At 57.6% G+C, this 15375-nt stretch overlaps 1 protein-coding gene across 2 annotated transcripts; it reads right to left on the bottom strand.

The window, feature by feature from the left end:
* Positions 1 to 160: 160 nt before the first annotated feature.
* Positions 161 to 15044, bottom strand: SELENON (selenoprotein N). Of its 2 annotated transcripts, XM_088790568.1 has the most exons (13): positions 14792 to 15044; positions 14007 to 14124; positions 11466 to 11599; positions 8617 to 8829; positions 8300 to 8424; positions 7665 to 7802; positions 5995 to 6076; positions 5421 to 5609; positions 4686 to 4791; positions 3589 to 3701; positions 3395 to 3496; positions 2205 to 2409; positions 1657 to 1794 (listed from the first exon to the last, which is right to left on the bottom strand). In XM_088790568.1, the coding sequence occupies exons 1-12, from the start codon at positions 14972 to 14974 to the stop codon at positions 2239 to 2241; spliced, it is 1674 nt and encodes a 557-aa protein (XP_088646694.1). In that variant the 5' UTR covers positions 14975 to 15044; the 3' UTR covers positions 1657 to 1794; positions 2205 to 2238. The 2 variants fall into 2 exon arrangements, with proteins under 2 accessions (XP_088646693.1, XP_088646694.1); XM_088790567.1 differs by having other exon boundaries at positions 161 to 2409.
* Positions 15045 to 15375: the final 331 nt, after the last annotated feature.

The raw sequence follows: 15375 nt of genomic DNA, 5'->3' as shown, positions 1-15375 counted from the left end.
TTTTAAGGAAGTCACTCAAGCCCTCTGGTGACAGAAAAGATAGTCCCCAAAGGCATTCCAGCTTCATCCCCTTGCCCATCTGGCAAGCCAATCCCACAGGAGTCAGATCAAGGACAGTTGAACAACATTCCCATCAAAGGAAAGGCACTTAGAACCATCCTAGTCTCTCCAATTTTATTATAGGACATATTGGGGACAGGTGAGGGAAGTGGCAGAGGGGTGACAAAGCAGTTGGAGGCCCTCCCCCACCAGTGCTTGGAGGTCAGAGGCAGCTGATAAGGATGCAGAAAGCCCAAGCAATCAGTGCCTTTCTGCCACCCATGCCCGCAAGCACTGAGATGGACTTAGGGACCTTTCCTCCTTGTAAAGGGCATGAAAACACTGCCTCCCAGGACATACAGAACTTGGCGGAGCTTGCTGGCTCCTGCCTCATTAGGTCTGGAGATCAGAGGGGAATGAGACATTTAGGTTTGGAAATCTTTCTTTTTCACCTCAGTGAAAACAGGCAGGGGAGAGAAGTGAGGGGTGCAATGTAAAACAAAAATACTCCACAATCAACTCTGGCTGAATCTCAACTCTACCATTGAGTTACCTTGGGCAAGTCACTTCATTTCCCTGAGACTCAGTTTCTTTATCTGTAAAATGGGAAGTTAATATCTGCCTCACAGTTTTGTTGTGAGGATTCAATGAAAAAATACATGTAATCTTAACAAAGTGCCTCAGATAGAGAAGGCTCAGTGTGGATACTCCAATGGCAGGCAGGGGAACTCAATAGATGGGAGGCCAGGGAGTGTGTCTGAGGAAATGCCTGCCTTCCTTCCTCTCCCAGGTTTAAGAGTGAGCCCCTGTGTGGCAGGAGCAGAGGAGCAGGCTTGGCTCCAAGACCTTAATGAAAGCCCTGGGGCCCCTTGTGGGCCTGAGTGGAGGACAAGGACAGAGTTGGGGTACACTGACTGTTTTTAAAAAGCTAGAAGAGTAGGAAGAGAGGGATATTTCTTCCCATAGGTACACCTGCAAAGACATCAAGCTGGATCCATCTAGGATTTCAGATCCAGCCATCATGGGGCAGCTGCTGGGGGAAACTATTGTCCCTTCCTTCTCCTCAGTGCTAGGGTTATCAAAAATACCTACAAACTGTGAGAAAGTTCACATAGAAAACACTTTTCTGCATGTATAAAAAAGAGAATGGCTGTAGTCAGTGGCGTGGGACGTGGACCAAAGCCCTAAGAGTGGCCAAGGAGGGCCAATGGCCACCCAGTGGTGGACAAGCTGGTCTGGCCTCCCTGACAGCTGGACAGTGCTGGCTCTGGGGAGGCTGTGTTCATTAGCAGGGCTACACATCTGTGGAGCTGCGGTCTCAGGGGCAGGAGGCGACACGGGCTCTGGATCCAGCAGTCCTACTGTGACGCTGTGCTGGGACAGGCAGTTGGGGTACCTGGGGCCTGGGCCTCAGGACCCTTCAGTGGAGCCCCTTGCTAGGGCAGAAGCCTATTTCACACTAACCCTTCCCAGACATCTGGCCTCCAGCCAGTCCCAAACAGGTTCTGGCGTCCTGTCATTAGGTTGGATAGATGGGTCTGGGGAGCCGAGGTGTGGGGTACAGCATGACTCCCCTTCTGCAGGAGGGTTCTGCCAGAGCCTCCACACGGCGGTCTCAGCTGAGACTGATCCCACTGGGGACCCCAGGCACAGGAGGGCAGTCAAGGCTGTGGCCAGCAGGAAGGCTCCAGGAAAACAAGAGTACTTCTCTGGCTCTCTCTTCCCCCTGATCCATGCCAGGCCCTCTTGATGTTCCTTTTGGGAGGGGGGTGAAAGTAAGGAGAAAGGCGTGGCCCTGTTTTCCTAGCACCCGCTCTTCCCTATTCTTCACCCCACAAGGGCCTGGACTATGTGCCTGAGAGGGTGATGTCCAGGGAAATCACCCCAGGCTTTGTTTTTTGGGGGTGTCCCAAACAGCTTCCAGAGCTGGGCTGATGATGGCAGCTGGAGCTAGAGACTTACCCATCCAGTCAGCCCAGGCACCCCCTTGTCAACCCGCAAAACCCCAAAACAGAGGCAAAGCTAGGAGGGCCACCCTTAGTTGACCCCCGACCTCACAGGCAGCCTGGGAGCGGAAGGGGTGGGAGTGCCTGACGTTTGAAATGTACGAGGGCCACTCTGGCTCTGGGGCCCAGGGGCCTGTGCATCAGCGCTGGGGGCCTTACTTTCCAGCAGCCCCAGGCCTGGGAGGCAGGCACACTAGGGCTGGAGCAAGGGCAGGCCGCGCCGAAGGCCCTCCTTCAGGAACTGCATGTAGGTGGCCGTGGACGGGTCTTCAAAGGTAGATGAGAAGCTGAAGACATTGTTCTCGACGTCCTCGGGCTTCATGGACGTGATGTCCAAGAAATAGTTGGCGTTGATGTGGTGGACCTGGGAGAGGCGCTGGGTGAGGAGAGCGGGCCCACCCAGGCCCACGGCCCCTCCGCTCCCTGTCCTCTCAGGCTCCCTTTGGAGAAGCGGCCACTCTCAGGCCTCGATTGTCCTCACTTTGAGGGGGGTGGCAGACAGGCAGGGCAGCTCTAAGCACCGTCGGACCCTGACCCGGTTCCTGCCTCTGCTCACCCAGGGCCCTCTGACCACAGAGCTTCTACACCTCATCTGCCCACGGGCGAAAACCTAACGCCTTTCAATACCATCTTTCGCTCACCCCCACCCCCATGACCCCTCTTCTCCTCTGCTCCCGTGACCCCTGAACTCCATACTGCCGTGTGTCAGGCGAGCAGGAGATGCTGAGGCTCACAGGCAGGCCTGGTTCAAAGCCAGCTATACTGCTCACTTGTGCAACTTTTGTCAAGTCTTGGACTTCTTGAGCCTCAGTTTCCTTGTCTGTAAAGTGGGCATTTGTGATCAACTAGCTCCCAAAGCTGCTGTGAGAATCCAATGAGAGGACGTGTGCGCATGCTTGTAAGGGGCCCTTAGGGCGAGGTAGGATTTTGAAGCTTGGCTCGGCTTGGTGAGTCCCCAGTTTCTCTCTGCCTGTCACAAGGCCTGGCCACTCCCTCCTTCTATCCCAGGGCTGGCCACAATGGTCCAAGGTGAGCCTTCCCTTCCAGGCCATTTCCTGTCCACTCTGCTGCTACACTGTGCCCACTGCTGCCTGGTCCCCAAAGTGCTGTTGGGTCCCCCTTCCCGTGGGAGCATCCTGACACCTGCACAAGGCAGGCAGAGTGGGCATCAGGATTCCTATTTTATAGACAGGATAACTGAGGCTCAGACTGGCTAAGAGACCAGCACAGAAGTGGTGGGGTCAGACCCGAAGCCTGAGGAGGTGTGCGCGCCCAGGCCCCTGGCTGGCTGCCTCCTCTGACCCCAGGTGCCTGGCCCCAGGCTGGGTATAGGTGGTGGGCGGTCCTACCACAGTGCCATTGGGCAAGCAGATCAGCATCTCCACGGGGAAGCTGTACTTCTCCAGGTGCAGGTCAGCCAGCTTCTTGTGCGAAGGGTTCTCCTGGTTGTTCTGTGGGGACAGTGGGCATATTCCTGATGCCGCAGCCCCCAGCATTGTCCCAGGGGCTCCCGAGTGGCTGTTCCCACCCCCTCTCCACTCACCTGCAGGTCCTCCAGCTCCTTCACCAGGGACCAGGTGCTAATGAAGCTCTCATTGAGGAGGGCAAGGATGGGCGAACTTTCCAGGACGGTCTCCCGGAGAGTCCGCCCTGAACCTGTTCAGGGAGAGGCAAGGGCAGAAGAGTGAGGACCCCCCATGTGTCTTACTGGGTTTCAATCAGCACTAACCCTCAGGGACTACAGAACGGTCTGTGCATCCAGGTGAAACAGATTCAAAGAGCCTGTAGGTGCTGAATAAATGGTAGCTGTAATTCACATCAATAACTTACTGGCATCCAGGGTTGAGGTTTTGGGCGGAGCCCTACCTGGCCCAGGGACCGGTAGTCTTAAATCCACTAAACTCTGTGCCCCAGGGCCTCTGTACAGACTGTTCTTCTCCTGCTCATTCTTCAGAGTCTCAGCTTAAATGTCACTCCTCTAAGAAGCCTTCCCGACTCCCCGTTACACACGCTCGTGCCACTCTGGACTCTGCCTGTGTAACACTCGCCACACTCGTCCTTAGTCAGCGTCTGCCTTCTGCATTACACTGTGCGCGCCCCAGGGACACGGCCACTTCCGACTTCCTCTCTGCAAGGCTCCCAGCAACTAGCCTACGGCTCGGCACAGGAGGCGCCCAGGATGTTTGCTGATCGACTGCATGAGGACGGGCTCACTGTTTCACTCAGCTTTGTGCCCACTGTCTGATTCTCAAAGAACTTTGCACCCAGTAGGTCTTTGGTGGCTTTCCTGAACAAGTGAATGCCTGCCCAGCCTCTAGCACTAGTTTTTTCTCTCACTTGTGTGTCACACTTTACAGAGCACATGCATGTTCACATCCATTTTCGAAACTCTGGGAGCAAGTATGTTATTCCTCCTTCACTACTGAGAAAACTGAGGCTCAGGAAGGGGAAGTCACTTGGCCAAGGTTTCCAAACTGAAAAGGCTGAGCTGGGCTCTTTCTACTGCTGTGTGCAGCAGCTTCCTATGAGCTCAGCCCACGCCCCTGAGTCCCTCAGGCTCCAATAGGAGAGCCTCCTGCACCCCACAAAGTATGAAACATCTCCCCCATTCTCTCCTTGGACTGGCCAGGTCTCCCTCACCTCAGCAGGACTGGTCGTCCAGGGCTCCCCACAGCAGGATCGAGTGCACCAGCTTGTTCTCGGCCTTGGCTTGGGCGAAGGCCTCGGCGAATGGCAGGTAGGTGACCTGGGGCCAAGCGGAGACGGAGAGAAACTACTGGCTGTGGCCAGGGTCCCATCAGGGGATGAGTGTATAACATGTATGTGTGTGCAGTATGTGTGCATACACGTGTGTTTGCAATGTGTATGTAGTACGTATAGCATGTGTATACACACATGTGTGTAATGTGTATGTAGTATGTATATTATGTGTGTATACACACGTTTGCAATGTGTGTAGTATGTATAGTATGTGTATACACATGTGTTTATAGTGTGTGTAGTATGTATAGTATGTGTTTGTAATGTGTGTGTAGTATGTATAGTATGTGTATACACGTGTTTGTAGTGTGTGTAGTATGTATAATATGTGTTAGTAATGTGTGTGGTATGTATAGCATGTATATATACATGCATGTGTGTAATGTGTGTGTGTGTGTGTGCACGTGTGAAGGAGGTTGCTGAAATGGGGGACGCCTCCTCCAAGTTCCGATGGCAAAGGGTTGGCTCCCCTGGCCCCACTAGGCCCTGCAGGGAGGCAGCCTCAGCAGCAAGCCCTGCACAACGCCCAGAGCCCTGTGCCCACCTGCTGTTCCCACAGCCCCAGCCCCAGCCCCATAGAGCCTGACCCTGGCCCTCACTCCTGCCCAGCCTCACCTTCTTAAAGGGGTACATGGCCACCTCCAGGCGCCGGGCGGCCTCCTCCCAGCTCAGCTCCTGCTGCCACTTGATCTCCTCAAACACAAACTGGAGGGGCTCCCCTGAGGGCAGGCGGCTGTCAATCATGTTGCCATCCTCGTCCAGGATCACGGAGGGTACTGAGGGGCTGGTGGCCTCCAGCTCCATCTAGGCCGGAGGTCAGTGAGGGATGACATCAGTGAGGGACGTCACAGAGATGGGCCCTGAGAGACCCTCAAAGATCCCCCACTCACTGCACAGGTGGGGACACTGAGGCCCAGGGAAGGGCAGTGAGTCTGGGACAGAGCCAGGGCCCAGCCAGGGCTCGTTCCACTGTGGGAAGCTGTCTGAGGGCCATGGCAGATGCTGTGCAGGAACAGGGGGCTTCCCAGAATCCTGTGTTGGGTACAGTTGGGCTCAGCCTGCCAGGAGCTCTGTCTTGCATCGTGGACTTCCCTGAGTCTGCTCGCCAGCTGGGCAGAGAGGCCTGGTGACAGCCTTGCAGCTGAGCCCCGCCTTCTTCCTAAGTGGGTGGGGCCATCTGGGCGCTCACCTGGGGTATGTAGCCAATGTCCACCTCCATGTTGCTGCTCTCACTGGCCCCGTACAGCCACTCCATGTCCACATTCAGAGACCTGGGGATGGGCGAGCGGGCGGCCAGAACAGAACACCACCATCAGCAAGGCCCATGAACCACACGTCCACATTATCTCGCTGAAATCGCACAACTGTCCCCATTTTACAGATTCAGACACTGAGGCTTGGAAAGCTGAACCCAAGGTCTCAGAACTGCTGGGACTCTGACTGCAGAGCCTGGGCCCTTTCCTCTCCCTGGGCTGCTCTTCTTAAGGCACTGTGACCACACCACCTTCCACTGGCCCAGCCTTTACAGTTCACAAAGGGCTTTCAGATCCATGTCTGCCCTTGACCTTTTCAGGCAGAGCTCATTCAGGACAAAGAGTGGGTCAGGAGTGAAAACCTGGCACTGTCGTCCAGCAGGAAGTCTAGCTTAACCAGGTGCCATCTGTGGATCTGCCACATGGGGGCGCGCCTGACTGACAACAAACCACTCTGGGCAGACGGAGCTAGATGCCCTCAGAGAGGGTCAGCAGTCCCTGTGGCCTGGTCCTGGGGCTGGTCATTTGCCCCTCTCCTGTTTCATCCAGTCCAGGACCCCCCACCTCCAATCCTGGGATGGAGGCAGATGTAAGCTGGGCTGAGCCTGTGGAGCACAGGTGCTTGCTTGCTTGCGGAGGGGAGGCAGAGGAGTAAAGCTCCTTCTTTCTCATTTTCCCTGTGGCTCAGGATGCTCCCTCCCTCCAAGGAGGGAGAGGAAGCCACTCATTTATGGGGGCAACTTCCTCTTCCTAGGTTATCCCAACCAGCCCCTTACTCCTGCCCAGGAGCCAGACTCCCATCTAGCAAATGAGGAAACAGAGCCCCACAGAGGGCCAGGGCCTACCCACAGGGCTTTCCCACCATGCAGCCTGCTGGTGCCATGGCTGAGACTTAACTATGGGCTTCTCAGCTCCCAGCCCAGGTTTTGTCCCTGTACAGTCAACAGCCACTTGCTGTCAGGGATGAATCTGGAAGAGACTTGAAGCCTGGGTCTCTAGGTCCCCTGACGAGAGGCTGACCATAAGCAGGTCACGCAGATAGGCAGGTGGCTGCCATAGAACGGTCCCGGAAGCCCACTGAGGCTCTGTGGTAGCAATTGCAGCCAGTGGAGGGCCTGCCCCCAGGCCTTTGTACGTGCTGTTCCCTCTGCCTGGCTAACCCTTCCTCACCCCCCAGGTTTCTGCTTCTGAAAGCAGATGTCCCTTCTTCTGAGAAGCCTTTTTGGACTCCAACCAGCCAAGTCCTTGCCCACCTGCTGGCCTCCCCCTAGGGTGGCATGAGCAGGCTGTGGTTAGGGGTCTGTCGGGCTCCATCAGTGGGATGAGGGCGGGAGGCCCCAGCTTCAGGGAGGGGCTGCTGCTGCACTGGGTCCTAAGCACAGCATTGGGGGCCAGGCCCACGTAGCATCTGGGACATACTTGTCGGATGATGCAATACCCTCCTCCACCTGCATCCTCCAGGGTCAACGCCCAAGAGGGCGTACAGGCCTCTCCCAAGAGGGATGGGTCTGGGGCGCAAAGCAGGGGCAGAGACTGAGGGGGCCTCAGGGCATCTGCATCAGACCCTGGAGCCAGAGGATGGGTCCTTCCAAGCCAAGGATCCTACCTGTGGTTGGGCACAAACAGCCGGAAGTCGCGGACGTGGGTGGCATCTTTGGAGAGGATGATGTGGCCGGTGAACTGGCCGGGTGAGAACCAGAAGGGGAAGTCGGGCGGCTCACTGAGCTGGAACTCGGCGTGGATCCTGGGGAAGGAGACCAGCTGGCAGCAGCCCCCCTGAGCTGGAGCCCGCCCTCTGACTTCGGCCCCAATGCCTGGGAACCCTTGGCCCGACTGTGTGTGGAGGAGAGGGCTAGGCAGGCGGGCAGGACAGTGTGTGGGGCAGGGAGAAGGCATGAGGCCCTCCAAGGGCTGCCCATCTGCAGAAGCCCTGCCCGACTCCTGAGCTCTCACAGCCTCTCAAGGGCGTGTCCAACCTGGTGTCACAGCTCTACACCCCTCTTCTAGTGGATGACAATCACAGCCACCAGCCCTGTGCTAAGCACACTCTGTGTGTTTTCTCTTCCTCCTAAGAAGTTACCTCCACCCTGATGCACACATGAGGAAACCGGGGCTCAGAGAGCCGCAGCTGCTTAGGCAAGACCCAGGCTGGAAACTGGTGGAGTGGGGGCCTTGAGCTGTGCTGTGCCCTGGAGTCCCAGGCCCGGGCGGGAGGCAGGAAGGGGTGTGAGGGCCGCTCACCGGAACATCACGGTGTAGTAGAAGTCACTGATAGCAGTCAGGCAGGCGACCGCCCCCTGAGGGGCAAAGCGGGTCTTCACGAAGGGCCGCGGGTGGAACATGCTCAGGAGCCGGTGGATGATGACCTGGGGGGATGGCAGTGGGACCCCAGGATGGCTGGTCTGACCCTGCTGGGCCCGGATCCCCTAGCTCAGGGTCCGCTGTGAAGCTGCAGGCCTAAGGGCCAGGGTGGGGTGGGTCCAGAGGGAGGCTGAGAGCAGTGGGACAGCATGGGGGTCCAGGTCAGATGAGAGGGGCTGGGCCTGGGCTGCCCTCACCTCCTTGCCCTTGGGCGCTGGTGGGTAGAAGCGGTTGTTGGACAAATAGCCGGTGAAGACGCTCAGCTCACTGGGGATGATCCACCAGGGCTCGCCCAGCTCCACTTGGCCCCGAGGTGGAAGGAAGGGCCGGAAGTGGCGGGCGGCAAACACAGCACGTGGCAACGCTGCAGTCGTCCAGTTGCGGAGGCCGGACAGGGCCATGCGGGAGACCTGGAGCAGGGGAGAGCCAAAGCTCTGGGCCAAGAGAAGCATGACTTTGGGGTCCCCTGTCCCATGCATGGATGGAGGTCTCCCTCGAGCCGAGCCAGCCCACAAGCTGAGGGAGCAGAGGGACTCAGGGAAGGCTCCTACCCTGGTGGTGGCCACAGGTCTGGCACTGTCCTGCCAGAGCCGAGGCTCATCTCACCCTCCTTGGCCCCCTGTCTGAGAAGCAGTGCCCCTGCAGGCCAGTTAGGCCCAGCCCAGGCCAGAGCAGCTCGCTGGAAGGCCACCCAGGACTAGAACAGGGGGCAGAGGGGGCCTTCCTCACCCCCTCAATCTGCCTTGCTTTCTGCTCCCTGATCCCTTCTCCAGGTCTCCTCCTTGAGGAGACTAACTCCTCCTGACAAGGTCAGAGTTTGGGTTTGGAGCTAAGTCTGAGGAGGGAGGTAGTAACTTACCTTTTGGGTCAAATCTCCAAGGTTAAGAGCAGGATGAGACCTCAGACAAGAGGAATGCCCTTCCCTACAGAAACTACCCTGTGCCACGTTAGCCGGGCACCTGGGCAAACAGCCTGCCCTGAGCCATTTCCCCATCAGGAACCCGCCTCACTTCTGTCTGATACGCTGCTGGGCAGAAGAGAGTGTGGGTCAGAGACTGCAGGCCCGCCTGCACACCTGTCTGGAGCATGCGGGGCCCCTGGTGGAAGCTCTACCTTCGGTAGCTCTCCCTGCCCTTCTGGGCTACAGGCAGGAGTCCTGCTGAGGCATCAGCCACCAGGACAGTGAGTGCCTGGCACCCCTCAGGAGTGCTCAGCCCCCGCGGAGCTGCCCTCATCTTTGACAGCAGCAGGTGCCCTCTCCCTCCCCCACCTCCATGGTGGGGGGGGCCCAGGCTCAGCGGGAAGTAGAGGTGGGAGGAGAGAGGTGCAGGGAGCTCCCACCGAGGGGTTTGAACTGGCAGGTCCTCAAAGCAGGGCTGGCTGTGCAGGGCCAGGCAGAGCCTGCCTGCCCCCCTGCTGGGTCCAGCTCATGGGCTTGGGGAGCCCCTGCAGGGGAGCTGTCTGCAAAGGGGGGCTGGGCTCTGTAGGACTCTGCTAGGGTGGCCAGGCTGGGGTGCTGCTCCTGACCCATCTGCCCAGTCAGTGCACGTTCTCACTGCTCTGCAGGGGACTCATCTGCTCAGACAGATCCAACCCCCACTCCAGGCTCATCACCACCAAACCCATCCCCACCCAGAGCTTTCCATGGAAGGTCAAACCTGTGCTTCGAACCACTTAGTGAACTCTTGCCCAGACATCCCCCAGGCACCTCAACTTCAACATGTCCAATCTGACCTCATTTCCTCCCCATAGACCTGCTTCCTTCCTCTGGTCCCCATGGACCAAACTGCCACCATAAACCTCATCACCCTCCAGACCAACTCCCACCACCACTCGCACCCCCCACAAACACACACTTTCCGTTAGCAGCCACGCCCTGCCTTTGCTCCTTTCCCCGCACCCTCCAGGCTGTCCTTCCACCATCACCACTGCCTCCCAGGAACTGGCCTTCCTGCCTCCCATTTTGCTCCAGCTGCCAGCCTGGAAAGCATAGATTTGATGCGGGAACTCTCCTATTTCAACATCTGCTATGGTATTTTGCTGCTGTAGAATGAAGGCCACGGTCAGACAACAGAGGCCCTTCGAGGTCTGGCAACTTCTCTTCCAGCCCCACAGACCGGGATGCCGCTGCACGTGTCCCACATACCCTGGGTCCCGCCACACCCTTTCCCTGCCCTCGGTTGACCGGTCTGGCACTTTCTGCCTTCAGGTTGAAGTGACATTTCAGCTGAGATGTAAAAGCTGAGTGGGTGTGGGCTGGGCACGGGGAGAACGTTGTTCCTGCCCAAGGGAAAAGCATAGAGAAGGCTCACAGAAGAAAGCCTGGATGTCTGGCGTGCTTGGAATAGAGAAAGCCGAGTGGAGAGAGCAGGAGAGAGGGTGGGAGAGGCAGGCATCTGGGGATGCCTGGGTTCCATGACAGGCCAGAGACCTTGTCCACAAGACCTCGGTCGGGGAGGGGCCGGTCAGCATAGCATTTGTCAGGTGCCCTCCCCACTCCACGGCCCCGTCAAGGGCAGAACCTCAGGGCATGTTCATCGGAGTTCAACAGAGCACCTGTCAGGTGCTGGGCATTGTGCTAGGGACCTGGGGATACACAAATGTGGGGGACACAAGCCTGGGCCTCAACAAACTCCGCCTGGATGGCGGAAAGACTGACCTGCAGAAAGTAATGATTAAGAGTGAGGCGGCTGCCTCCACAGTCTGGTGCGCCTGTCTTTCCTCCAACCAGAGCCTTCCTACCTGGCCACGCCCTTCTCTTCCTGACAGAAGTCACTTCTCCAGGAAGCCATCCCAGATCCCCCATCTGGGTTAGAGGCTCGTGCTTATCCTTCCTGCCTCCCCACCAGACTGTGTGGCTGGGCAGCAGGGATGGCATCGACCCCTAAGGCCTGGCACATTGGGTGCAAAGGGGGCAGCTGAGAAAGGAGGGAAGGAAAGAAGGAAAGATGAACACAGACCCATTCTCAGGTGGCAAGTGCACACAGACGATCCTCTTGTCTGTGACCCACCTGTGGGGGCCCCCTTCCACCCCCATACAACTTACCCCCAGGAACCCATCTTTGCTCTTGGTCATGGACTCTGGGAGCAGTGGCTGGAATCGGGCTTCTATGGTGAGTGTCTCCTCGCTGGGGTCAGGGGGCAGCTCCTCCTCCTCGTAGCTGGCCGTAGGAGTTGCCCCTATAAGACAGATAAGTGGAGGTGGGGGCCTGCTGGTGACTAAACTAGCTGGTGACTAAGGGAGCCACCAGCTGGTAACAGTTACAATTGAGGGTAACAGTTACAATTGCCAAAGTAACAACCAATACGTATCACATTTTAGTTGCAAAGTAGCCCTTTAGTTGCAAAGTGAGGCAGATACAACATTACTACCAACTCCATTTTACAAATGAGAAAGTAGAGACTCAGGGAGGTGAAGTTACTTCCCGAAGGTCACACAGCTAGGTAGTGGGGGAGTCAGAATTCCAACCCAAGCCTGTTTTACTCCAAAGCCACAATTAGCCCCAACCCTCTTCTGGGGGAGTGAAGATCTCAGTTTCCTCAAAAGCTCAGGAACCAAATGGTCTGAGTTCCAATGCCAGCCCATTTCTCACCAACTGTGATTGGCCAGTGGCTTGTTATGATTAAGTGAGATAATCCCTGTAGTGTTCGCATCAGGCCTGGTACAGAGTAAGCACAATAAGTTTTAGCTGTGCTACTATTACCAGAGGTTTCAGTGTCAGGCAGGAAGCTGGAGCTCAAACCTAATTCTCCTGACACCAGCCAGGGCTCTTTCCACCAGGCCAGGCTGGCTGCAGAAAGGCCATTCTCACTTTGTCCTTCCCTTTGTCTTCCAAACCGAGTCCCAGATGAATTCGGTGCTGGGCCCACCAAAGGTGGCATATGGGCAGGCAGCTGCTTCTCCCAGCTGGGATCCTCAGCACCAAAGAGAGAAGCTACTTTCCTGGGTTGGGAGAGAACACACTGGGCCAGGCATTGTCCACCCAGGTCCACGTTGGGGTCACTCCATTTCCTGGACCATTTGGGGTAAATCCCTCAGTCTCTCTGAGCAATGGAGTCCATGTTGCCATGTGTGTCCCCATCAGGGAGTCTCATGAAGAAACAAGCAATGCTTGGCGAGGCGCTCAGTCATGGGACTCAGAGCAATGAATGGAAACAAGAAACAGAATCAGGCATCGTTATTGTCACAGAAGAGCACTGGTTTGGGAATGAGGAGACTCGCTTCTCTCTGATATTCTGGGTGGCTCCATTTCCCTGTCTGTAGAAGGGGGGCTGGGCTGGCAGTGGCTGGTCTTGATTCCTCAGATCTCTTCCTGCTCAGAGATCTACCAAATCTGTAATCTTTCAAGTGTGGAGGGAGTCGTGATGAAAGTTTAAGGGAGAAACGAAGCCTATTTCAAAACGGGTGACTAGTAGGAGGGTGGGGCCCCAGCACACTGGTAACGGGACAAAGCAGGCGTGGGAATTATCACATCTGCTCTCCCAGAGCAGGTTAATGGTACAGAGACTAGGCTTGACATTCGTGGACAGAATGATTGACAGACTGAAGGGTGCATTTGAAGCAGTTCTTACTCAGGATCATCAGAATTACCCAGGATGCCATTTTAAACCACAAATCCCAGAGCGCACCTCAGACCCACTGAGTCAGAATCTTAAGGGGCTAGAATCAGCCCTTTTCATTAGCGCTCCCCAGTGGCTCCTGATGCACATCCCTGTTCTGAAGAATCACTGTTACGTCTGCATTTGTAAGTCAATGCAACAAATCTTTGCAAAAAAATGGGCAATCTGGAAACCTGAGGAAGGGAGCAGTAGGAATGTGCAGGGTTATTAGTCTGCTTGCTTATTCAATTATTTTACTGCTGTCACAGATAATTATTAATAATAATGGCCAGCATTGTATGGCCCAGCATTGTAAGGAAGAGAGAGAGAGAGAGAGAGAGAGAGAGAGAGAGAGAGAGAGAGAGAGAGAGAGAAAACACTGATTACAGGTAGGCAAAAACGGAGAGCAGGAATGGGATAGGAATCTGACAGCAGAGTTTAATGTTCAGTAATAATTGGAATCGCTCCTGTCTATTGACTATCTACTGCCTATGGGCCCCTTTGCAGACATTCTCTCTAATCCTCAAACCTGTGAGCTGGAGTGGGACCTGGAGCCAGGTGGCCCCAGTTCTTATCCCGGCTCTGCACCTTTCTAGCTTGGGCAGGTCGCTGAGCCTTCCTGTGCCTCCGTCTCCCAAACTATAAACATGAGAAGAACGACTGTCCGTGTCATAGGCCATTGTGAAGATTACAGAGCTAACTCACATGAAGTGCTTAAAGTGACATCTGGCCCTGAGGACGTGGTCACGGAATGTTAACTAGTATGATTCACATGTGAAAAGAACAGGTGTGTGTGTGTGTGTGTGTGTGCAGCTTGCTCAAACCAGCAGCTAGAAGGAGTCAGGGCAAGGAGGACCCCAGGGCTGCCAGAACCCACAATCTTCCTTCTACCCCAGGCGGCGCTCCTGGGCAGAGCAGATACAGTGGCCAAGAAGCTGTGGGCAGTGCCTGGGCTCCCTCCTCCCCAGTCCCCGGCCTCTTCTGGTACCTGTCAACTTCTCAGCGATGGGCCTGAACTCCTCGGGGCTGATGTACATATCCCGGTCAGTGTCCAGGGAAGAGAAGAGAAAGAGGCCTTCTGTCCCCAGGGCCTTTAGCGCTGACTCCTGCTGGGGAGGAAGGGGCTGTGCTGAGCACCCACTGGACACCATCTCCCTGAGTTCTCTCCACACCCCGCAGCCCATCTGCCCAAATGTCACCTCTCACCGCCCCAGAACCCGACCCCCTTCTTCACTCCATGCCTTCATCCACTGTCCACTTTCTAAGTCCCCCCCCAATCTGTTGCGTCTTCCCAGTCCCTTCTGATGTGGCCCCATCCCCATGTCCCCTTATTTGAGCCCTGTCCCTCCTGTCTCCCTCCATGCTGTCGCAGTGCTCGCAGGCCCCTCCAGACTGTCTGGTCCCAGCTTCACTCTGTTGTTGCAGTCCACCGTCCGAGTCACTTAGTCTTGGGGACTATCCTGCAGAGTGTTCGTGCCAGTGCCTCACACGGCTAGTCCTTTCACCGCCCCCCCCATCAGTCCTTCCAAGTCTGCCCGACCTCTGGGACCTCAGTTTCTCCTCCCTGCCATGCTGCCCTCCCGGCCCAACAGGCCCCTCGGGCTGCCCTTTCAGTCCCTCCCCAGCCCCGGGAACCGTGCCCCTCCCAGGCAGGCACACACGGCCTGCCCTCCCCCGCCGCCACCCCATCCCAGGGACCAGACCCTCGGCGAGTCCCGCCGCACCCGCCTGGACCCCCCCAAGTCTCTGGCCCCCCGCGCCCGCCGGCCGGACCTGCCGCGCGGCAGCCTGGGCCTCCGTGTGGCGGGCATAGGCCTGGGCGGCGGCAGCGGCCGCGGCAGCCGCGAGCAGGGCCCCGAGCAGCGCCAGGGCGCGGGCGCGGTGTGGCGGGGGCGCGGGCGGCGCGGCGGGGCCGGGGCTGGGGGGCCCGCGCTCGCCCGGCCGGGCCCGGCCCATCGCGGCGGCTTGGCGGCGGCTCCCGGTGGCCAGGACACCGGGCAGCGGACCAGCGAGCAGCGGGCGGGGCGGGACGGGGGCGGGGGCGAGGCGGGATGGGGGCGGGGCGAGGCGGGGCGGGGCGAGGCGGGGCGGGGCGGGGGGACGGGGCGGGGCGGGGGGACGGGGCGGGGCGGGGGGCGGGGCGGGGCGGGGGGCGGGGCGGGCGGCCCGGGCGGCGGGGCCGAGGCCCGAGGGGGTTCTGTCGCCGCCGCACGCCTCCTCGAGCGCCCCGCGCAGTGTTTGGGCGCACGGTGGCGTCCATAGGTGCTGAGCGAGTCAGTAAAGGATTCCAGGACTCCCTGCCATCCCTGCCAGCTCGCTTCCTCCTTCCTGCACTTCAGTTTCCCAAACCGAAACCA

This window comes from Rhinolophus sinicus, chromosome 14 (assembly GCF_057876585.1).
Source record: "Rhinolophus sinicus isolate RSI-liver-muscle chromosome 14, RSI-T2T, whole genome shotgun sequence".
Classification (NCBI taxonomy): Eukaryota; Metazoa; Chordata; class Mammalia; order Chiroptera; family Rhinolophidae; genus Rhinolophus; species Rhinolophus sinicus.
The sequence above is the reverse complement of the archived record's forward strand: the minus strand, read 5'-3'. Positions and strand labels throughout refer to the sequence as shown.